Source organism: Rosa rugosa, chromosome 4 (assembly GCF_958449725.1).
Source record: "Rosa rugosa chromosome 4, drRosRugo1.1, whole genome shotgun sequence".
NCBI classification, from domain to species: Eukaryota; Viridiplantae; Streptophyta; class Magnoliopsida; order Rosales; family Rosaceae; genus Rosa; species Rosa rugosa.
Window position 1 is genome coordinate 54062527 of NC_084823.1, and position 24401 is coordinate 54086927.

The following is a 24401-nucleotide window of genomic DNA, read 5'->3' on the forward strand; positions in this document are numbered from 1 at the left end:
ATGAAGATATGTGTTATTTCTCCCCCAACAACACCTCTCTTCAGGGGGAGAATGAGTTTTTTGAAGAGATGTTTGTTGGTGGAGAGTTGAAGAAGAATAAAGACGCAGAAGAAGAGAGTATTGACATCCCGGAATCAAGGGGTCAAATTGCCCAAATCGACCCGTCGATAGGGGGAGTCGACCAGTTGAACGAGGAAACCAGCGAAATAGACAGAAATGTACTCGACCAGTCAAAGGATATTTTTGACCAGCCGATTTCTGAAGCTGAAGAAAACTCTATTCCGGCTTCCCCCTCATCTGATACTTCACCCCTTGATGCCGAACTTTCTGGTCAAGAAGCTCCATCTCAGGTATGTCCAGTATCTTCATCTAGTAACCCTATAGAGTCAGTCTCTTCTACATATGTGTTACCTAGTAGAACTACCCGTGGTCAACCAGCAAAAAGGTATGAACCTTCCATAACTACTAAAGCCAAATATCCAGTATCTAACTTTGTGTCACACCATAGGTTATCTAAACCTTATGCATCATTTGTGAATCAAATATCCTCTGTATCTGTTCCTAACAAAGTGCAGGAAGCTTTGGGAGATCCAATGTGGGCCAAGGCAATGGAGGAAGAAATGGAGGCGTTAGAAAAGAATCACACCTGGGAACTTGTACCACTTCCTCGTGGTAAAAAGATTGTTGGGTGTAGATGGATTTTTACTGTGAAACATAATGCAGATGGCACAGTAAGTAGGTATAAGGCTAGGTTGGTGGCTAAGGGATTCACTTAGACATATGGGATTGACTATGATGAGACTTTTGCTCCAGTAGCCAAGATGAATACTGTTCGGGTATTGTTGTCCCTTGCAGCCAATCTGAATTGGCCACTTCATCAATTTGATGTAAAAAATGCATTCCTTCATGGGGAGTTAACTGAGGAAGTGTACATGAGTCTTCCTCCTGGGTATGCATCAAATACACATGGTGATGTTGTTTGCAGATTGAAGAAATCCCTTTATGGACTTAAACAGTCACCCCGGGTATGGTTTCGCAGATTCACTCAGTCCATGAGACGCTTTGGATACAAGCAGAGCAATTCAGACCACACCTTATTCTTAAAGCACCAGAAAGGGAAGGTAACTGTGCTTATTATATATGTGGATGATATGGTAATAACAGGGGATGACTTGGTAGAAATTGGAAGTCTTCAGAAGAAGTTGGCTTCTGAGTTTGAGATGAAGAATTTGGGAGACTTGAAGTACTTCTTGGGGATTGAAGTAGCTAGGGGGAGAGATGGCATCTTCCTATGTCAGAGAAAGTATGTGTTGGATCTCTTGGCAGAGACAGGCATGTTGGATTGTTCTCCGATTGACACTCCAATCGAGCAAAATCACAAACTAGCAGAATATCCTGATCAGCTTCCAACTGACAAACCAAGATACCAGAGGTTAGTGGGACGTCTGATTTATTTGTCACACACTAGACCTGATGTTGCTTATGCAGTTAGTGTTGTGAGTCAATTTATGCACAATCCAAGTGAAAGGCATATGGAGGCAGTAGTAAGAATCTTGAGGTACTTGAAGTCAGCACCAGGAAAAGGTTTAATGTTTTCTAAATATCAACACCTAGATGTTAGTGGGTATACTGATGCAGATTGGGCTGGTTCTATCACAGACAGAAAGTCTACATCTGGGTACTTCACCTTTGTGGGAGGAAACCTTGTTACATGGAGAAGTAAGAAGCAAAAGGTCGTTGCAAGATCAAGTGCTGAAGCTGAATATAGAGGTATGGCACATGGAGTGTGTGAACTTCTGTGGCTACGAAATTTACTACGAGATTTGGGTGTTAAGCCTAAGTCAGCAATGCAATTGTTCTGTGATAACAAAGCAGCTATTGACATCTCACATAATCCTATACAACATGACCGAACAAAACATGTGGAAGTTGATCGACACTAGCTTCATTAAGGAAAAGTTGGATGCAAAGTTAATCTCCTTTCCTTTTGTTCCAACCGAGGAGCAATTAGCAGATATACTTACCAAAGCTGTATCTAGCAAGTTGTTCCATGACTCACTTGGCAAGTTGGGTCTTCGTGATGTTTATGCCCCAACTTGAGGGGGAGTGTTGACTTGTGAGTCATGTTGTTGATGTGAACATGCAGATTAAGGCGGCAGCAGCAAATCTGACATGAAGATTATGGCTGCAGCAGCACACCTTGTGTAATTAATGTAGCCGTAGTTCTTGACTTATTGTATTCACACTTAGCTCTAGGAAATTTGTACCTCTATATATATCCTCCAGTTTGGAGAAGAACATATCAAGACAATTATACCATAAATCTCTATATTTAACAGTTGCCGCCATACAACCCAGAGCACCCCATATCTCCGGAGAATATGGAAAGTTCCACACAAGGTAGTTTATTACAAGTGTAGCCGATGAAAAAGCTGTCGAGTTCAACAAGAAGAACACTCGGTATGTAGTAACGCTTTGAGTACCTAAAATCGACTTACCCGAATACTGTTTACGAGAAACGTTATCTTCTTGCCAAACTCCGCCAGGTGGGTTGATGCCTGCTGTAAAGGTTGCGGCTGTAATTAGGGCAGCCACCACCAACATGGTATTTCTTATGTCACTTTCCGAGTCTCGTCCTGGCTTAAACGTCAGATCGTATCTCGACCTAGAAGGTTGATTACCCGATGGCTGTGAATTAGAAGCAGCCATTTCAACAGCAATATCGCCCATTCTTAAATATAATAGTAATCAAGAATTAATCGGATAAATTTTTCTCCCATTTCTCAAGTTTAAATACAGCTACCATGATTCATGCATCGATTTCTCGATTAAGTATTTCACGCGACTTCCCCATGAGACCAAGACTACGTGAAAGGTCTCATTGTTTTTCTTTTTTTTCTTGAGAGAAGAAAAGTCTTATGGTTACTGTCCAGCTTATGAATTATAATCATGACTTTTCTCTTTGAAGATGGAGCTTTCATCAGAAACCTCGTCTCATTGGTCAATAACAGAGGTGATTAAGGTCAATTCAAAGAAATTTTTTACCATAAAAACATGGACAATACCCAGTTCTTTACAGCCCACTTTGCATGTCTGGTGTATTCCTTTTTCTTTTTGGTCTGGAATTTAAGATTTGTTTGGACCCAGATCTAAAACAAACTGTAAAAGCCCAATAAACAGTCGGTTTCAAATTATAGTAAGGATATTAATCATAATTCACGACTTTTCTCTGTCGAGTTCGAAGCTAGGGTTCTTTCTCTTAATCAATTTTCGAATTAGGGCTTGCTTGTTGGAGTTTTTGCACGGACAACCAAAATATGGGTAACGAGAATTAAATAGATGTATGATTATATGGTTTCTGTTGGCTGGACTTTTCTTATGAACTAGTCTTCTTTTTTTAAGTTAAACTTTGCATTGGAGTATTTGACTGATTTATTTCAGTATTTGGTTGCAATGGCTGTGTGTCTGGTTGATTATCATTTGTGATGTGATGTAGCAGGAAAGAACTTGTATTGTTAAACTTCAGTTGGAAAGAACTTGTATTATTTCAAAAAAAAAAAAAACCAGCAAGTAATACTCTGTGATCGTTTTAGATTGCAGTCTAGAGTAACACTTCTTTTCTTTTGACAAGTGATTTCTCATATGAATAATGAGATTAACGAGACAATTCTTAATTTAATTTTCATATCTTGCTTGATTAGTTTTCCCGTCTCTGGTTTTGATTATGTTTCCTAATCCTAGTTAGGTTATGTTTTCTAGTTCTAGGTGATTTTTATCTTCCTAGTTTGGTATATTTATTGTGTTCCTTATAATGATGGAATGGAGAACAATAAAACTGAAGACAAGTTAATTGGTTGTGATTATTTCTGGTCTCATACAATTACCTATGGTGTCGACAAATCGGCACATAATTGACAAATCGTTAGTGGCTCCATTTAAATCCAGGCAAGAGCATCGCAAGAACATTGAATTGGAAGAAGCGCGTAAGGCTGGGCTTGTACCTGCTGAAGTCGATAAGAATGGAAAGGAGATCAATCCTCATATACCCAAATATGTGGCTGATACACCTTGGTATATCAAAACCGAGGAGGGACCTAGTCTAGAGCATCAAAGAAAGCCCGAATCAAATGTGAATGGCAAGAAGAAATCACAGTATGACAGAGGTGCAAAGCTATTCCAGGCCCTTACATATAGGAAGGGTGCATGTACGAACTGTGGATCCATGAAACATGATGCCAAGTCATGTAGCGAAAGACCGAGGAAAGTTGGAGCAAAATGGACTGGCAAGTACATTGCTCCGGATGAGATGATAGAGACTCTTGGACTTCTCAGCTATGATGAAAAACGGGACCGGTGGAATGGATATAATCCATCAAGCTATGCCCATGTTATTAAGAGATATGAATTACAACAGGAAGCTCGAAACAAATACTTAAAGGAAGAACGAATCAAGAAATTAGAAGATGAGACTGATGATATCAGGGTAGATGAAGCCAAGGCTGATGAGAGCAAGCAAACAGACTTCGCAAAGGTCGAGAAGCGTGTGCGCACAACGGGTGGTGGCCGGAAGCACTGGAACTGTCAGAAACTTGCGTATTCGTGAGGACACGGCAAAATATCTTCGGAATCTTGATGTCAACTCTGCGCATTATGATCCGAAAAGCCGGTCCATGCGTGAAAACCCTAATCCAGATGCAGATCCGAGCGAGCAGTTTTACGTGGGAGATAATGTATTGAGAAACACTGGTCAAGCTCTGGAGTTCAGGCAGATGAACATTCATGCTTTGGAAGCATTTGAGAGGGGACAAGATGTTCACATGCAAGCAGCTCCATCCCAAGCTGAGTTTCTTTATAAAAATTATAAGGCGATTAAGGAGAGATTGACTTCACAGACGAATTGCACCATTCTAGAAAAGTATGGCAATGCAGCTAGTGGAGAAGAACTTCCTAAGGAGCTTCTACTGGGACAGAGCGAAAGAGATGTTGAATACGATCGAGCTGGGAGGATCATCAAGGGCGAGGAAGAAGCGGTTCCGAGGAGCAAATATGCAGAAGATGTCAGTCTCAACAACCACACTTGTGTGTGGGGTTCGTGGTGGAAAGGTCACCAATGGGGGTACAAGTGTTGTAAGCAGTTTATGCGAAACAGTTATTGCACAGGTGCTGCTGGAGTTGAGGCTGCCGAGGCTGCAATACATCTCATGGAGCCTTAATATCAAATACTACATGATCAGCTTCTTTTGAAGTGTTACATCTGTTCCCTATTGATCCATATTGATTCTCCAAATGTTGAATATTCTCTGGGTTATCTGGTTGTTTATGTTGTAGTATACATGATTATTGTTGTCATAGTTTATATGTCTATTTCATGTATAGGATATATATACTTGAGTATATAGAGAGATGCTTAAGTGTAAAGATAGGTATAGTGACTTGTATGATGAGCTTTATGCCAAATGGGAACAAGCATGGTTATCTCTATCATCACAGCCACAATGCCACATGAGAAAGCTAGAAATGGAGCTGTCATCCAAGTTGTATCATTTCTTTAAGCATTTCACACCTCAATTGTATTCCTATAAATACCTCCTTGAATGAGATTAATAAACACACTTGAATCTCCATTCTCTCTGCAACATTACTCTCTCTATCTCTCTGTTAATTTATGCTTGTCCTTAAACACGTTATCAGCACGAAATTGCTCTAGAATTAGAATCGAAATTGAAAAGAGTAGAGGGAGTTCAAAATCCGATCGAAGTCATTTTTCCAAACCAACAGAAAACCTCCAAACCCTAGCTCATATCAAAGCCCTTGATCCAAGAAGCCCAGAACCGGTTTTAGAACCTCCAGAACCGGCCGGAAACCGCCTGAACCGGCCACCGGAAAAACTGAACCGCTGCCGGACCGCTGTCGAGTCCTGCCGAAGTGCTGCCGAGTCCTGCCGAAGTGCTGCCGAGCCCCTGCCGAAGTGCTGCCGAGCAGCTGCCGAGACCTGCCGAGACCCCTGCACAGCAGCTGCCGAGATCTGCCGAGGCCCCTGCGCAGCACCTGCCGAAGCCTCTGCCGAGTCCTGCCGAGACCTGCCGACAGCACCTGCCGAGTCCTGCCGAAGCCCCTGCCGAGTCCTGCCGAGACCTGCCGACAGCACCTGCCGAGTCCTGCCGAAGCCCCTGCGCAGCAGCTGCCGAGCACCTGCCGAGGACCTGCGCAGCAGCTGCCGAGCACCTGCCGAGGACCTGTGCAGCAGCTGCCGAGCCATCTGCCGAGCAGCTGTCGACAGATCTGTCGAGTAACTTTCCGGCAACTCTCCGGCCACTTTCCGGTCACTTCTCCGGCAACTTTTCCGGACACTTTTCCGGCGACTTTTCGACAACTTTTCCGGCGACTTTTCGACAACTTTTCCGGCGACTTTTCTACAACTTTTCCGGCGACTTTTCGACAACTTTTTCGGTGACTTTTCCGGCAACTTTTGGGCAACTTTTTCGGTCATTTCCGACAACACTATTTCAAGGTATTCTTTACTAAAAGTTCCTGCTTTTGAGTTTTTATTTATTTTTCTCCTCCTTTTTCTTTTTGGGAACTTACAATTAAAAAGCGGAATTATAGAAATTCACGCTAAACGAACTAAGAGCGTTCGTAGTCAATGAACTAAGAGTGTTCATAATATTCGGACTAAGAGCGTCCGCAAGCATCGACTTATGACCCTATTAAACATCATTGTTTCGGTCTAATCCAAATATTCTTGGAAATTGATTTCTTGGTAGCATAGCTCGGAAATCTTATTGTTTTAGTTTTTCGTGGAAGTTTTAAACTCCGAAACTAATACATCTTTTTCTTCTTATATTTCAAGGATGTCGAATGAACCTAGACTCGAATTTCAAATCCTTGACTCAACTGGTTCGGATTACCATAGTTGGAAAACTGACGTTGAGAACCATCTCACATCAAAAGGGATATTGCCCATAATCCAGGAACCAAACGCAGGCCTTGTGTTCCAACGAACACCCATAAAGCATGCACAAGCAATTATCTTGATGTGACGCCATATGGACAAAGCACTCAGATTAGAGTATATGTCCATCAAAGATGCAAGGGACCTATGGGTAGCGCTAGAAGAGCGCTTTGATAATATCCAAGATTCCCTCCTCCCTGACTTGAAGGTTCAATGGAACAATATACGCTTCTCCGACTTCAAGTCTGTTGCTGAATACAATTCAGAAGCTCTTCGGCTAAAAGCCATGCTGAAGTTCTGTGGAAAACCTCTCACAGAAGAAGAGCTAATTGAGAAGACTCTCTCCACCTTCCCCGTCGCAGCAATTATACTATCAAAGCAATATCGCACTGAATTTAATGCTGGACGACTTACGAAGTTCAATGAGCTTATCAATATTTTGTCGGTGTTTGAGAAGCACGACAATATCCTTGTGAAGAATTATAATTCAAGGCCCGTAGGAACCAAAAGCGTTCATGAGGCAAATTATAATGCACCCAAGAAATGGCGCAAGGAGCGGTACCCTACTAATAAGGGGCATGTATACCCTAATAACAGGGGACATGACGGACGAATGGGTCCATACAACCGCCCCAATAAGGAAGGAAACCGCAACTTTGGAGCGGGCACACGTGGTGGCAATTCCACACGTGGGAAAAGAGAATATAACAACACCATGGGCCGTAACACTGTGGGCGGTGGAGGTCGCATAATACGCCGTGGTAGTAGCAGCAACAACCCGCCTAGGGAATATCCACAACGTGCACCTCAAATCAAGGGAGGCAACCACAATGACATGTGTCATCGATGTGGTTCAACCGAGCATTGGTTTAGGCAATGCCAGGCAAGTACTCAACTAGCTGCACGCTACAAGGAGTACAGGGAAACAAGGGAGCAAGAAGCCAACCTTGCTGAAGATGAAGATGGTGAAGATATCACTCTCACCACTGAGGACTTCAAAGCTGCAGATAAAGAGCACGAGGATGCCGCAGACTTTGATTAGAATAGTCCTTTCTATTTTCCAAGAATGGCAAATGTGCCTTAGTCAAATGACAATTGTATTAAAACTCTTTCTCATGTGGCGCATCCAATGTAGTATGATGTCTAGGAAAGTAATTGAGATCGGGGTACTTAAGCGAGCCTCGCTCCACCAACATCTCTCTACTTTCCTGGTCATATTTCATTGGAGTTACCAAACGGATTGAGTAACTACAATTTGTCTAAAGTTTGATTTTATTATGGAATAGACTTTGGAAAACTTTGATGTAATCATTGGCTATTATCCTTATTAATAAAGTGTCGCATTATTATTCAATGTCATGGACATGTGTTAAATTTCGAACTTTATATAAAGAGCCAATAGTTTTCATGTGGAAACACATTGTGAGAATGGACAAGAATTCCTTTGCATTACCTCTAATGACTACGGACATAAACGAGTATTAGAGAAACTTATGTGTCACTCTAGTGGGTTGTATGCAACCACTATTCGAGCCATTGAATCAAACCATGTCATAAGAAATGACTTATGGGATTCCGACACATATAGGCTTTGGCAAGACCGTTTGGGATATCCAGGTCGTGATATGATGTTCCGTATATTAAAGACTTCACGAACATCCATTCCTCAAAAACAAAAAGAAGTACGAACCAAAGATTGGTCCAAAGAGTTACTTCGTTTTGCAAAGCTTGCTCTTTAGCAAAGATAGGATCGAGACCATCCGATGCAAAGGACACTAAATAAAATATACCATTCTTGCAAAGAATCCAAGATGATATTTGTGGACCTATTCAACCAACTTGCGGACGTTTAAATATCTCATGATGTTGGTTGACACGCAAACACACTGATCACGTGTTGTGCTATTATCCACTCGTAAAAGCTACGTATGCTATACTCCTAGCACAAATCATATGACAACGGGCTCACCCCCCGTCATCCTTAGGTCAATTGGGTTTGCCTATGCTAGAGAGTTTACATCGAAGACTTTCGATGGTTATTGCAAAGGGACTGATGTTGGACATCACATTCCCATATACACGCCCAAAAGGTCTCGCGGACATAACTACGATGGTAGTTCAGACATTGGCGATGCGCACCAATCTTTTTATATCCGCTTGGGGTGATGCAATATCGCATACAACTATGCTAATTCCTCTATGACCTACCGCCACTCAATGTATCCCTGCGTTACAGCTAGTGACTGGGTACAAATATTTTGTACTTACGCACATTCGAGTGAGTCATTTATGTGCCAATGTGAGCCATTTATGTGCCAATTGCGCCGCCACAGCGCCTATGGTAGGTCCTTAAAAACAAGTGAGCAACTTAGTTGGAATTGAGACTCCAACAATCGTCCGCCACTTAATGCCCTTGCAAGGCGATCTCCTTACCGTCTGATTTACGGATGTCACTTTGATGAGACAGTCTTCCCGTCGTCAGGGGGAGATAAGAACACGAATGTTCAGCAGGAACGACAGGAATTGTCGTGGTCTGTCCCCACTATGTCTCATCTCGATCCCTATTAAAGTGACGAGATCACACACATTTACTGCAAAAATGCCTGCAAGGAAGGACGTCCCTATAAGAGGACGTAGCGCCACCCTACACAGAGGTAGGCAAGGCGCCAACGCCATAGAAAGTGGCACTCTGGCGTTACAGACCATGGCCCCAGCTAGGATGCGTGGGAAGCCCGTGGATTCGAAGGATATTTTGGCATCCTTAGATCATCGACACTCAACATCCGTCTCATGAGTATCTTCTGGATTATGGTTATCGTTGGGGGACGCCTCAACGTCAGAACCTATTCCTGAGAATATAGAGCTCTATGAAAATTACACTAGTGTACATAAGACGTGGAATAGAAACTCCATCATAATTGATGATGTAGATGCGCATTTTGATGCGCATGAGTTTGTTGAGATTGATGATATCGAACCACGCTCCGTTGAAGCATGAATACCAACGTAGAGAAATTTGGCCTAAATGGAAAGATGTGATCCAGGTTAAACGAAGAGGAAGGTCTTTGAGCCAGTGATGCCAACACCTCCTTACATAAAACCTATTGACTAATGGGTCTTCGTTAGAAAGCGTGTTGAGAAAAAGAGATGGCAATCTCGCATTATGGCGCAAGGCTTCTCACAAAACGCCCTGGAATTGACTACGATGAGACATATTCTCTCGTAATGGATGTCATTGCACTCCACTACCCTGTCAGTTTGGTAGTTTCCAAATAACTGAACATGCAGCTTATAAATGTGGTCACTACGTATCTCTATGGGGATCTAGATACGGAATATACATGAAAGTTCATAGTGAAACTTTAGTTACCCAAATCAAGTGGTTCTAGACCACGGAGCGCGTTTGCAATAGAATTGAAACGCTCACTAAAAATGACTACTTGATTGGGAAGGGATATGCCCGTGCGTTTCCATAAACAAGTTTCGGATTCTATCGCGGTTTTTCATGTTGGACATGATCTTCATTAGAAGCCCTTAAAGAGTTAAGGGAAACCGCTGAACACTTGAAATCCGAGTTTGAGATGAAGGATTTTGGGGGAACACAATTATGCCTCAGTTTGGAACTTGAGCACCGTGTTGATAGATGCTTAGGCATTTTGACAAAGGTCAAGCCTTCAAGCACCCCATGATCATTCGTAGTCTTGATCCTAAAAAGGATCCTCTTCGTCTGAAGGATGATCAGACGAAGATGTGCAAGAGGCAGAAGTGCGAATAGGCGCATTATTGTACTTAGCTCAATGCACAAGACTGGACATCTCATTTTGACAAAAACTTGTTAGCTAAAGGTATAGCTCTACGCCAACGCGACGCCATTAGATTGATATCTTTCGATACTTGAGATGTACGATCGATATGGGCTTATTCTATCCCTACAAAGAGATGATGGAATCAGACCCATCACACACCAGAAACGCCGCCAAACGCTGGCATGTGTTTTCTATCCCTACCCCAAAACGACATAGGTATTTTGGAAGGTTTTGCTGATATTGGGTATCTGTTAACCCATATAAAGGCCTTCCCAAACTGGTGAAGTGTTCACCATGGGTAAAGACCGCGATATCTTGAAGGTCTATAGAATAGACCTTAGTCGCTATATCTTCGAACAATGCAGAGATTATTGCTCTTCACGAAGTAGTTCGTGAATGTATATGGACTGGATCCATAGTTACGCATGTTCGAACAGTTGTGGTTTGAAGTCTACCACAGATGAGCCTACAAGCATTTAAGATAATGCTGCTTATTTTGAAACAAATGAAGCAAGACTGCATCAAAAGCGACAACATCAAGCATAAAATCAGCAATAACAGACTCTCCTCAAAGATCAATCAGAGGGGGAGATGTCTACATATATGGTCTCAAAACGTGAAGAGTGTGTTGTGCTCTTTTTCCCTTTCGACCGAGGTTATTTTTGTCCCACAAGGTTTTTATTACTCGGCAAGGTTTTTAATGAGGCAACGAGATAAGCACCCCGTTTGGGAGACACAAAGGAGATATATGTTGAAATCAGGGGGAGTATCCAGAAGCATACCCACTTGACCATCGTGTACTCTTTTTGTCCTTCGTCCAGGGTTATTTTGTCCCACTGGGTTTTGTTACCTGGCAAGGTTTTAACGAGGCACATCCTTAGCATGGTCGCCCCACTTATACTACATCCTGAAGATGTTTTGATTCAACATATATGCGTTGTGCTCTTTTTCTCCTTCGACCAAGGTTGTTTTTTCCCACAGGGTTTTATTACTTGGCAAGGTTTTTAACGAGGCAATTTCAAAGCGCACGGCCTAGACAATACTATTGACATGAAATATCCAAGGGGGAGTGTTGTAGTATACATGATTATTGTTGTCATAGTTTATATGTCTATTTCATGTATAGGATATATATACTTGAGTATATAGAGAGATGCTTAAGTGTAAAGATAGGTATAGTGACTTGTATGATGAGCTTTATGCCAAATGGGAACAAGCATGGTTATCTCTATCATCACAGCCACAATGCCACATGAGAAAGCTAGAAATGGAGCTGTCATCCAAGTTGTATCATTTCTTTAAGCATTTCACACCTCAATTGTATTCCTATAAATACCTCCTTGAATGAGATGAATAAACACACTTGAATCTCCATTCTCTCTGCAACATTACTCTCTCTATCTCTCTGTTAATTTATGCTTGTCCTTAAACAGTTTATTTTTTATTTTTTATTATTATTATTTTTTTAGAATTCTCTGGATTATCTGTTGATTTGAATAAATTACAAATTACTTAACATTGTGCACGATTAGTACTCCTCTTTATAACGTCTCACGTGTTTCGGATTATCACCGGTGCCCTTATGGTGCCTCCAAATATGCCATCCATGTCAAGCCCCTATAATCTCCCTTGCTCATGGGCGGAATGAATTGCTTATGCTTTCTTGTTCTTTTTTATAGCACAGATTAGGTTTCGAGATATCCAATTTATTAATCGGAAGCTACTGATGCAATACTTCTGACTAGTGCACTATTCATCACATTCATAGGGAAAAGTATATAATGGCTAAAAGATGTTTGAACAGCTCTACTGCTTCTAATATACTGCATCTGCCTAGCTATCTTTTTGAACATCGAGGAGTTGAACATTGATGGACTTGGCCGTCCAAGAATAGTCTGTACACTAAATTTATTAAAGTAAAATCTACTATTTATAGATCCTAGGACTGGTTTAGGTGTTCGATCGACTAATTTGTGTTTTTCTTTCCACAAGAATTTGGATTACTTAATACAGTTAAGATTTTCCTTTACTTGTGCTGCAAGTAGGAATAGGGATTGAATCTTTATATAAAGGACCTGTTTACCTAGAGACACCCAATAAACTAGAACTGGATTGGACTTCTTTTCCACGGGAATGGAGGCAGGCGAAGTAGTAAAGGTATCCTCTTCTTTGGCCAATAATCAAGACCTTGTAATAGAAATCCTCTCTAGTTAGGTTAATGTGTGTGTCGCAAGAGTGGTCTGCTCTCATAAAAAGCTCTCGTTTCATTGCAATTCACCAAAAATGCCTTCAACGCTTGAATCCTCCGAATCTCTGTTTACTCTATGGTCACAGTTCCGGAAGTAGATATGCTAAATATCCCAAGCACCATGGGATTTCATTGCTTGGCAAAGACACACATTTGGAGGGATTAGATCTGCCTGAACGTGTCCAGCAAGACTCTTATGATAGGTTGATACTTATTGCGGGATCTAGCAATGGTCTAGTCTGCCTTCATCCTCTTAACACTCCGAAGGAGATAATCGTCGTGTGGAACCCAGCAACAAGACAGCATAGGTATCTTCCTAAACCATTGTCTTTTAAGGGTAGGAAGGAGACTTCTGATGCACCACTGTTAGGTTTCGGATTCATTAACGACAATGGCAAGTATAATATTGATTACAAAGTCGTGAGGATTTCCCACAGCAAGGATCGTGATGCTGATGAAAAGTTTACATACCTAACCCAAGTCTTCACCCGAAGTGAAAAGTCATGGAGAGAAGTTAAAAACTGTATTCCACCAGGCGATTATAACTTTGAACCAGGCTCTTCGATTTCTTCGAATGGTGTGTTGTATTGCTTGGCAAGGACTAGGGGTGTTCCTTCTATTTTCTCGTTCAATCTGCATGATGAGCTAGTCCTTGACATGCCAATGCCGCCTCGTTACAGTCTTTTTTATGGCCAACGTCTCTTTACGTGGGAAAATTCAGTTGCATTTTTAACCTATGTCGACCATAAGTATGATCTTTGGGTGATGAAGAAAGAATCCGGTACACAAATGCCTACTTGGAATTGGACTGCACAATTTACAATAAAAAATCTCCCACAATCTATGTATTCAATCCTTGTATTCTGGTTTGGTTTATTTCTGTTTGTCAAAAGGCACGTCAAAGCTGGACAAGATCTGGTTACGTATGAATATGCTTCAGCCACAACCGAAGCGATGAAGGCTTTCAAACTTGCGACAGGGAACTCATGCCTTCAAGTGGTAGATTACGTGCAGAGCTTAGTTTCAGTATCTAAATGTGAGTAGGGTAGATGAAGGAAGTAGTGGAATATGTACTGGGTGCAACCGATATATCCAGTCTATATGATTGATCTTCAATTCAATATAGCTTGTAATGAACGTTTTTGATGGACCTTTCATCAACTCATTATTCTTAAGTTTTTACAGCCACTAATGTTTTTATTCTAAGTTTCTACGTTTTTAAGTCGTATAATTGCTATCTTAGAATGTTGTTGTTGGCCGACTCCTCATTGAAATTTTCATTCGAGGTGCTGCTTTCATATGAAAGAACAAAGCATACAGATAATGAGTAAGGTGCACAAAACTAAACTATTTACAGGCAAAGACTAAAGATGAATGGCTCCTTCTAACTCCATTTGGAGTTTTGAATGATAAAAACATAGAGGGCCCTAGTCTTGACAATATGTATGTATAAACATCCTTTTAACGGACCTTCCAGTTAGTCAGATTGATGAGCAGCATGATGTCGCTAATGGCAATCAATTCAAGTAAATAACTCAATAGCCAAAAAAATCACAATAGAAACAAATCCGTATATTTACTTTTTCCCCATTTCTATGTTTTTTTTTTTTTTGTACTTTTCTGATTTTTCTACAAGTTATTGCTGAGATCAAAACAACTAGAATAGTTCACAAGGTGAAGATAAGAGGGTTAACTAAACATAAGACAGCTAATCTGACTTCAAATTCTAGATCATAAATTGCTTCTTTCCACTATGACATTGTTCCTCAATGCTGCTGAACTTTATAGACTGCATCTCATACCTGCAGTCAAAAGGTGCATGATGTTCCAAGCCTCCTTTTCTGCCCAATGGTGGTAGACCTTCGTTTGCCAAGGGCGGGGTAAAGAAGTTCCCTAAACTTTTCAAGGAACAGAACCCATTCCTCCTCACACATATCAGCAAGTTTCACAAAGCTTGATGAGGTGGGTAACTGATCATTTGCACTTCTTCTGATTCCAGGTAAGGTACCCTTCTGCTGTAGCTGGCTTGTCTCATCCACATTTGACTTTTTCAGAGACATGGACAACTTCGAAACAGTTTCAGTTTTATACCAATTTGGCTGGGTAATGATTCCCTCAGCTTTGATTGCCCTTGTATCCAAGTCAACAATATCCTCTTCCAAACTCTCATCTAGCTTAGGAAGTAAGTAGTGACCATTAGCACCATCAGGTCCAAAGGGATATGAAAACTGCTTGAAGAGGAAACTTGGGATCTGAGGAGAAGGATCAAGCCCTGCTTTATCGCACTCTATATCAGACAGACACTGATTGTTGTCTTCTTCAGCCACAAAGTTTGACATGTTCGAATCTGTTATGATCCTCCTAGTCTCAAGGCATACAACCTCAAGTTCACTTGGCTTCTCCTCTTTGCTTCCAAACTCCCTGCTCATCATTTCACCTATCTCAGCAAGGCAAAGTCCAAAAGCAGCTGCTTCCTGGAGGAATATTGTGGAGAGGACCAGAACTCGAAGACATGCCTCATGAATCATGGGTAGTTCCATCTTGAGCATCTCGGAATCACGAATTGGATCAAGATTCTTTATATACTCAAGCTCGTCCTCTGAGAAAGGAATTGAAGCTTGAGGCCAATGAATCCATTCAAAATAGGGATCTTCCAAGTGCTCAGGCAAGCAAAGGCCATGATCTATGGGAATGAGCTCCACCTGACCAAACTCCCCATCGGGCATTTTAACAAGAATGTTTCCTGCATGCCTGTCAGTGTTAAAGATCCTAATATCTAAAATGCCTATTCTGTGAACACCAGCTACAGGAAAACTTGAGGTTCCATAGTCACCAGCATCAAAGTCATGACGGATGAACTGCTGCAGAGATGCAATTTTACTAACCTTTTTCTTCTGCTGAATCTTGTCTCCATTGACACCATAATTAACATTGAAGATTGAATGTGTCACCTTAACAAGAACAGTTGGAGGCACATTAGCATAGTGATTGACATCCAAAAGGTAGGCAGCAACTTCTCGAAACCCTGTTTCCCCAACTCTCACTGAATGCTTCAGGCCTGGCAGCCCAAGTGATGTGCCAACAAAGCCTTTGGGGTTGTTGGGTGCATATGGCTCCTCATCTGTTGGTTTCACAATGGCAACACTCTCACCCCTGATGTTCCTGAAGTAGTAAGCACCACCAAGACCACTATGAACAGGTATTGGTTCAACGCCCTTCTTGATAGCCACCACTATGTCCTTAATCAGTTCATCAATACTAGCAAAGTACTTTGAACACCCTAGAATCTCAATAGGACCACTCCGATCCCAATGTTGAAGATTTCTCCCAGTAGGTGAGAGACAAGGAGTGGAGGAGCTTCTATGCATGACATTCCTTGCAAGCAGTAGCGGGGAATGATTGCGGATGGCACTTAGATCGTTATTCAATATTCGATCCCCGAATGTCAAAGAGCTGTGGTCAGTAGGTACATTGAGGGCAAGCTGCAGCCTCCTTTTAACTGTGTTGGCATTGTCACCCCTTTCCAAGTCCATTCCCAAAACACAGCCAGTCTCAGTCTGCACAAAGACACACCTCCTCCGAGCAAGAATTCCTCTTGTGCTCTCACGGCACTCACCGTTGAGCAGACCACTGACAAGTCCCACAGCCATCTGCGTCTTAACGGGACTCTCCAACTTAGTAGGCATAACTAAGGATGAAGATGTTACTTTCAAGCAGGGGATCAAGGTGACAACAGGGTGCAGATCCTTCCGCTCTCTCAGCAGGTGCCAACGGCTGGCACCAGTTGTATGAGAGAGACAATAGGCTGCGAGTCAATCAACCATAAACTAAGCTAACACTACTCTAATTTCTTACAAACCATTCAAACAAGGCAGTAGTCACATCACTACATCAGGAAATCTTCTGTTTGACGCTACTAGATCAAGCCCTGCCAAGAATAGGTGAATAAATCTCAGTATATCCATAAGAAGAAGTCAAGAAACTACTTCTAAAAGAAGACGAAACAGAAAATGCTGCCTATTAAGGATTTTTATCACAAATAACCCCTGCTATCATACACAATCCTTGACAACATAACACAAAACCACAGAATTACCTGTCAGCAATCACATGGTTAATAGTTTTGCCAAAATGCCACCTCAGTACTAGTTTTACAAAACACAGTATTTTCCCTCCTAGAAGACTTAGTTTACATCTACTTCCAGTAGGCAAAGGAGGTTCAACTGCAAGCTCATTTCTCTATATGTTCAACCGATTAGCGAAATATGGAAGTAATTAAAGGTAACCAGAAGAAAATGCACAAATCAATCAATATCACAATCTTATTCCTAATGATCATCGACTAAAATTTCTGAAATCCATGATCACCTCTTTGAAAAATGGAGATAAAAACCAGTAAAACACTCTCAAAATTGACCGCAATTAATATACAGAACAAGCCGATCGATTTTTCCTATAGTACTCGTCTCTTTGCTAAAAGGCGAGCGCAATATTCATCCAAATTGAACCGAAAACGACGAAGACCTAAAACGAAGAAAAGAGTATGATCCAAAAACAGAGATTCAGGCTCTAAATTTATGATTATTGCAGTAAATTAAAGGTATCAAGATTCGAAAACTCACCGGACGTTAAATCTTGGAGGGCAAGATCATCGCGAGAGAGAGAGAGAGGAATCGAGAAAAGAGTCGGAGGATCGGAGGCGATGACGGAGAAGAATCAACGGCTACGATGAAGCTAGCCAGGCTCTTCCAGTTTCCGCCGGGACCTTCAATCTTCTTCTTTCTTCTTCTTCGGCTTCTTCTCCAAAGTTCCAAACTCTTCTCTCTCACTCTCTCTTCTGGAATTTGTCTTTCTTGTTAGAGATTTACAGGACCCAACCATGGTTAGTTGGTTCCCTTTATATTTGTGAATTTACGATACACACCTGGGCTTGACCGCCCTTTGAAAATGATCAGGACCCCCCATTTTCTGCGCTTTGAGTTTCAAATTTTGTAAGATGAAGAAGGAGGGCCGTCGATGGAGACAAGGACGTGATCACGAGCGTTTAATTGGTGACGCGGAAAATTTGTACGGAGAATCGCGCGATAACGCGACAGTGTCATTGTCAGCATATGTAGCAGGACTCAGCAGGAGAGACTAGACAGGAATTACAGCTATTATTGGGCCTGGGTTGAATTTCAATTTTCAATTTTCAATTTTTGCAGCTCCGGTGGCCCAACGCCTTAATATTGAAAATTTGAAATGTGTCTTTCTAAATGTACCCAGCAAAGTTCTAAGTATACCCAGCAGAAATTAAACCAACAGATTTTCCCAAAATACCCTAGAAAACAACATACCCAGATCTTTGAACAATAAACATTCAATTTCAAATTTCATAAACCAGGAGTCCGGGACATAAACATAATGAGGTATTATTCTATTCTCTTTCTCAAAAATCATCAAGTGCTGCACTCTTGAGGGAAATTAAACATATTTGGTAATCATAGTATCCCTTGCTGTAACAATTTCGATATCGATGGAAGCAGAATTCAGCTTGTGGTGTGCTCTCACCTATTGATTCCTCCATCTCCTCAAAATTCTCAATCTGAAAAGTTGAAAGACAAGAAACAAAGAACCCATATTTGATATTTCAGTTTCAATCTCATTTCAAATCTTAGAAGATAAACTATGAGATTTGGGGATGTATGAATTACCTTAATTGATGGTGTACCAGTGGCCTTCTTTTGCTGCTCCTTTTCTCTGAGAGACCGAATTGAAGAAAATCTTTGTTTCAAATCCAAGAGGCCTAAGCAAAAGATGAAACTAAGAAATGAAACTGAAATGTAAAAGAAACTGGAGCTTACAATGGGTTGATAATAGAGTTGATTCAATATGGGTAGGGCATGATGGGGATGAATGAGCATAAAGATTTGGGTAGTATGTTTTGTTTTGCTGGGTACATTGTCTTCTAGGGCATTTTGGGGAAATGAGTTGGTTTAATTAGTTATAAATTAAAAATTAAAAATAAAAATTATTCTGCTGGGTATACTGAGAAATTTGCTGGGTACATTTAGAAATACCCTATTGAAAGTTGAATTTCTAACAACAAATTAAAATTTTGCATCCATAACTATTTGGTGGAGTGACATAAATCATCCCTTTATAGTTTATAGTGAGCAATTCCCGGACAATCAATTATGTAATTCTTGTGTGTAATTTTATTCGCTATAGAAGTTTCGTGATTCGCACTTATAAATCGTCCCTTTATAAGTGAGATTTTAAGTTCAACTCCTGAATGATTAGTTGTTGTGTAATTCTTGTGTGATGTAATTCTAATCGTTATAGATGTATCTTGATTCGCAATTTAGTGTACTTAGTATTTACAATTTAGTCTATTCTAGTAATTTACATTACTAGTGTGTTCTTGACATCTTGTTGTCAATGTGCTAGTATGTGACCATCATAGATGGTTTGGTACTTTTGTTATGCGATATGTGACCATCACACATGGTTTGGTACTTTTTTTTCTACGGTATGTGACCATCACACATGGTTTTGTCCCTATGTTTGCTATAAGGATGTAAGCGACTCATGATTGGTTGTCTAGTTGTAGGGCATGAATCCCGATGATTATTTTCATTTGAAATTGGGACTTATTCCACTATGTATTCGTAAGAGAAATTCTTAATGTAAAGCGGCTGTATTATGTGTCTAGCACGGTTACTCAATCAAAATCTAGAAACTAGTGCGGCCTAGCTTCTTCAATTCCTAAACTACCATTTATTTATTAAATGAAATACCCAAAAACCTCATGTATGTGCACTGATTGGTCAGCCGTATAGATACGTGGTACGGCTGCCATATGTAAGTATCTTTCTATTTGTAATCGCTAATTTTATGTTTTTTTAATTTTAAAAAAAGGTAGTTCTTCCCATAGGATAGTGATCGCTTTTCTAGACGAATTACAATAGGTCTTAGGCTAGAGAAAAATTGGCTTACCATGAGCCGTAGCTATGTACTAAAAAAACTATGGGCTTTGAGAAAAGTTGCCTCATTATGCTTTGGAAAACTAACTCCCCAAAACCTCTTTTCAGGATCTTGGAGGGAGCAATCTTAGGCCCAAGCTCAAATGGTCTTGCTGTTAAACCCATACATACCCCATAGAAACATTTGAGCTCTGAAGATCTTTCATTTTTTTTATAGCGTGTGACATGAAATGAGAAGGCGGTGGTCCTAGGTCCTAATTTAATGTGCTAAAAACAGTGCCCCAAAATTGAAACAAGTGAAGGCAGAGGCCCTTGATAAAAGCTAGTCTAATCCCAAATGAAAATGGAGTACACTCACTCACAAAGAATCTGGGGCTGCCACGTTTGATGGAGACACTTGTCCCACCTCATCCGGGGCCACGTCTCACTCAATAGGGACCAGGCAAAAGCTCACGCTGGACTGCACGTGAGTGCTCCACGTCACCGACGCAACCCCTACCACCCGGCCCCACCTCTCACTTTCACATTTCAATGACCCATAAACGACAGGTCACTTGGGAAAGGCAAGCACATGCCCCCACTCATGCCCTTGTCACCTTTTTTTGTATTTTTTCCTCTCTATCGCGACGGGGGAACCTCCGGGTCCCACATCCACTCCCACGTGACACCGTCACGAGAAAGAGAGAGAGCTCGGCACCGCCTAACCAAACCAACCTCACAGCACGTGCTCTCACGCACCACTACTTCTGTAGCGCCCCGCCCCTACACGACCCTATATATATGCCCATGCTTACTTTCTTCTTTCGACAGAATTACATTTTACCCACTCACATTTTAAATCTATACTATTATTATTATTATTATTATTATTTTTTTTTTTTTTTTTTTTTTTTGAAACGGGGTTTGGAACCCAGCCTAACTGGGAGGCTCAGCCCCACGCCCGACAATATTATTATTAATAGGATAAGAATCATCATATACAGCGAGGGGGACATATTACCTACACCTCGAGTACCAGTACAAAGATCCTCATAGAGTGCATCCTGGATAATCACAGGTGCCTCATCTAGCCAATAAGCATTTAGGTAACCAACACTAGCAAGATGTGCCAATATATGGACCACATCATTTGCTTCACGATAAATAGAACACAGAGTGACAGAAGGAATGGCACGTATATATGCTTTGCAATCCGCAACAATACAACCAACCTCCGACAAGTCCTCCAAATCTCCTTGTAAGGCCGTGACCGCCATAGCGCAATCTGTTTCAATGTCCACAGCAGCAAAGCCTTGATGCACAAGAAGCATGAGTCCTGCCCGTAAAGCCTCTAGTTCCATCTGAAAAGCAGACTTCACATGGGAGAAAGGGCGAGCAATTGCAGCTAGGGCTGGTCTCGGGTCGGGTCGGGCCTGAAAATCAGTAAGACCGAGACCGAGACTGAAATTTTCGGTTCGGGCCGGTTCGGGCTTTTTTAGAAATGAAGACTGATAGAAACCGAACCCATTCGGGCCGGTTCGGTCTTTCGGGCTTTTCGGGCCCAATTTCCAGTTCGACAGGATTTGCCTGTTTTCCAAACTGCAGTTCTGTGATCGACTGAGAGGGAGGGACCTGTCACACCCCAAACCCGAGACCAATATTATACTGAAATATGGTACCCGAATTCGTGATGTGGGTTATTACAAATAAAACTTCCTCAATGGATAAATTAAAGTAAAAGAATTTGCAAATAAGTCTGAATAATACTTTTATTAGAAATTGAAATTATTATTTTTACAATACTAAAGCTGAACAAAATATATTACATTATTTCTTTTGAGAAAGCGGTAGAAAATAAAACATTCATTTATTTAGAGAATCGCCCCATTTTCCCCAAGCGTCTAATCGCTACCTGAAAACAAGAAGGTGTAGCATCATGAGCAACACAAGCCCAGTAAGTACACAACATACATTCTTATATTAATGTGTCTTATAGGAAATCAAAGTGAATAACCAAGTAAAAATGTACCGGGAACCATTTATATGTTCATACGAATTCTTAAATATGTATATGTATACGCACAATACACACACACATATATACAAATATATTCATCCGTGTGAATGGTTTATAATAAATCATATAGTCACATCTCCTTATTGAACCAACAATATATTGCAGCATTAATATGTGAAATAACCTCAAAGAAATGCATGCTCAATTCTCTTTTTCACTTATCATCGTAACATATTAATAATATATCGCAGACAGATATTTGATCGAAATAATATAAGTACACTTCTCTTCTTAGTGAATTTTCGGATTAACTGGCAACGAATCATAAATCCACGTACTAGGGTATGTCTACTATACCCAAAGCACGGGTAAGCCGTAGCATACTGAGGACACTACCAAAGTATGTATACCCAAGGTCGGCTACTTCCTTCCTATGAGTATAATAGTGCACTATCTATAGGGACTAGGGCCCAAGGCTAACTTCCACATAACACCAAAACACGTTTACCAGTAATTCACTTAAGCACGGGGTAGTACTAATCACCCGGCTTCACAATTGTACTTCTCAAACATAATCAAATCCTCAAAATACAATCTTTATGAATTATAGATCGTAATATATATGTATATGTACACACACATATATATAGAGACATATACTTAGGAATAATTTCATATGAAAACATATGTAACATAATTGTATAACACAAATAAGTAAATTCACTAGTAAACAACATAATAAAATAAATAAGCTTATACATAATTGAAATCAAGTAAAATATTAAAGCACAAGCATTAAATGAGTAAATATACACAATTAATAAGCTTGTAAATAACTGAAATAAAGTAAAATAATAAAGTACAAGCATTAAATAAGTAAATATACAGAATTTAACAAAATTATATTATAGTTAGTATTTCAGTTCTGATGTCCAAATCCATTGAAGTTCATCAAACTTCAAAATGTGTTATGATGTCCATCACAAGTCCGAATTAGTCAAATGAGTACACCATGTCAAAGGGTTTTTCACAAGGAATTCAATGGAATAAGTCATGTAGTCCAGATCAGAGGGATATAGTCCAGAAATGGTGAAGAACCATAACAGTGCAGAAACCGATATTTTTGTTACTGACCTTTGGTGTTTAAGTCTTTACGTTCTGTGTATTTTACCATTAATTCTCAAACTCTCCAGATCACAAGTAGAGGTCCTAAGCTTCAAATTGATATAAAGTTTGTAGAAAACGGATAAGAAATGAGGGAGATATGAATTTTTCAAGTTGTGATGGCTGTATGAGATTTCCAGCGAGTTTAAAAGTTGAAAACTTTGATTAGCCATAACTTCTTCATTTCTTAACCTTTTTTAGTGATTCAAAAGCCTAAACTGAAGAACTTTTGATGAGGAATTTAATACTGTAAATATTTTTAACAAAACAGACTTTTTTATATACGAAAATACAGGTTTGCAGCAAAGCAGATCCTTTTCCATTTTATCATTGATTATGTAGTTTGATAAATCTTAAAGACAAAAGAATATAGAAATGTATTCATGTACTTACTTAAGGAACTCAGAAGGTCTTGTGATCAAACTTTGGACTTCTTTCACAAAAGGAAACTTCTTAAGGGAAATAGGATGAAGGATTTGTGTGAGGAACTTTTAGTTGGGTTTTCTCTTCAACTAAGGGAGTTTTTGATCAAATTTTGCATTTGATCTTCAAGTTGAGTATGATCAGATCATAATGATATATATAGGCTAGAATTAAGCACTAAGATAAGTGAGTGACTAATATTGTAATGCAAGTGGCTAATCCACTTGTTAGGTTAAATGATTAAAAGGAAGAGTAAAATTAAAAGAGTAGTAAAAGAAAGAAAACATAAAGCAGCTTTGCCAATTATATATATATATATATATATATATATATATATATATATATATATACATGCACACATCCATAAATATATAGATACACATTTACCTAATTGATAAGTAAAGAACTTTAGTGCTTTCTTAAGGTAAAAAGAAAATATCAATAATTAGTACTAAAATGACATGCATCATAAAAATAATATGGATGAGAGTCTTGAGCTTAATAACAAAGTAAGACATTTCGAATATAACTAATAATATAGTACTCTATGGTTGACACTAATTTTCGGGTTATTACAGTCTACCTACCTTAAAAAAAATTCGTCCTCGAATTTTTACGTACCTAGTTCTATGAACAAATGTGGGTGTTTCTTCCTCATTTCTGATTCTAACTCCCACGAAGCCTCGTTTTCATCGTGTCGATTCCATTGTATCTTCACTAGTGGGATTTCCTTAGTACGGAGTTTCCGTACTTCTCGACTCAAGATACGAATAAGTGCCTCCTCGTATGTGACATCTTCTGAGAGTTCTATGGTACTATGGTTGATGACATGGAAATTGTCTGGTTT

General features: G+C 40.2%; 2 protein-coding genes, 1 long non-coding RNA gene and 1 pseudogene across 3 annotated transcripts; 2 read left to right on the forward strand and 2 right to left on the reverse strand.

Annotated features, from left to right (window-relative positions):
* Positions 1 to 3886: 3886 nt before the first annotated feature.
* LOC133745036 (pre-mRNA-splicing factor SLU7-A-like) lies at positions 3887 to 5213 on the forward strand (annotated as a pseudogene).
* Positions 5214 to 12976: 7763 nt separating this feature from the next.
* Positions 12977 to 14050, forward strand: LOC133745038 (uncharacterized). The gene has a single exon (XM_062173038.1). It carries the CDS (start codon positions 12977 to 12979, stop codon positions 14048 to 14050), a length of 1074 nt encoding a protein of 357 aa, XP_062029022.1.
* A 507-nt stretch (positions 14051 to 14557) lies between these two features.
* Positions 14558 to 17961, reverse strand: LOC133741781 (phosphatidylinositol 4-kinase gamma 7-like). The gene is made up of 2 exons (XM_062169502.1): positions 17629 to 17961; positions 14558 to 16934 (listed from the first exon to the last, which is right to left on the reverse strand). Exon 2 carries the CDS (start codon positions 16690 to 16692, stop codon positions 14815 to 14817), a length of 1878 nt encoding a protein of 625 aa, XP_062025486.1. The 5' UTR covers positions 16693 to 16934; positions 17629 to 17961; the 3' UTR covers positions 14558 to 14814.
* A 3740-nt stretch (positions 17962 to 21701) lies between these two features.
* Positions 21702 to 23671, reverse strand: LOC133741783 (uncharacterized). The gene is made up of 2 exons (XR_009862139.1): positions 23525 to 23671; positions 21702 to 21862 (listed from the first exon to the last, which is right to left on the reverse strand). It is a non-coding gene; the product is annotated as an uncharacterized LOC133741783 (long non-coding RNA).
* Positions 23672 to 24401: the final 730 nt, after the last annotated feature.

Excerpts from the sequence above, each read along its gene's own strand:
- LOC133745038 (XM_062173038.1), top strand. The coding sequence starts at position 12,977 with ATGTGTGTGTCGCAAGAGTGGTCTGCTCTCATAAAAAGCTCTCGTTTC.
- LOC133741781 (XM_062169502.1), bottom strand. The coding sequence starts at position 16,692 with ATGCCTACTAAGTTGGAGAGTCCCGTTAAGACGCAGATGGCTGTGGGA.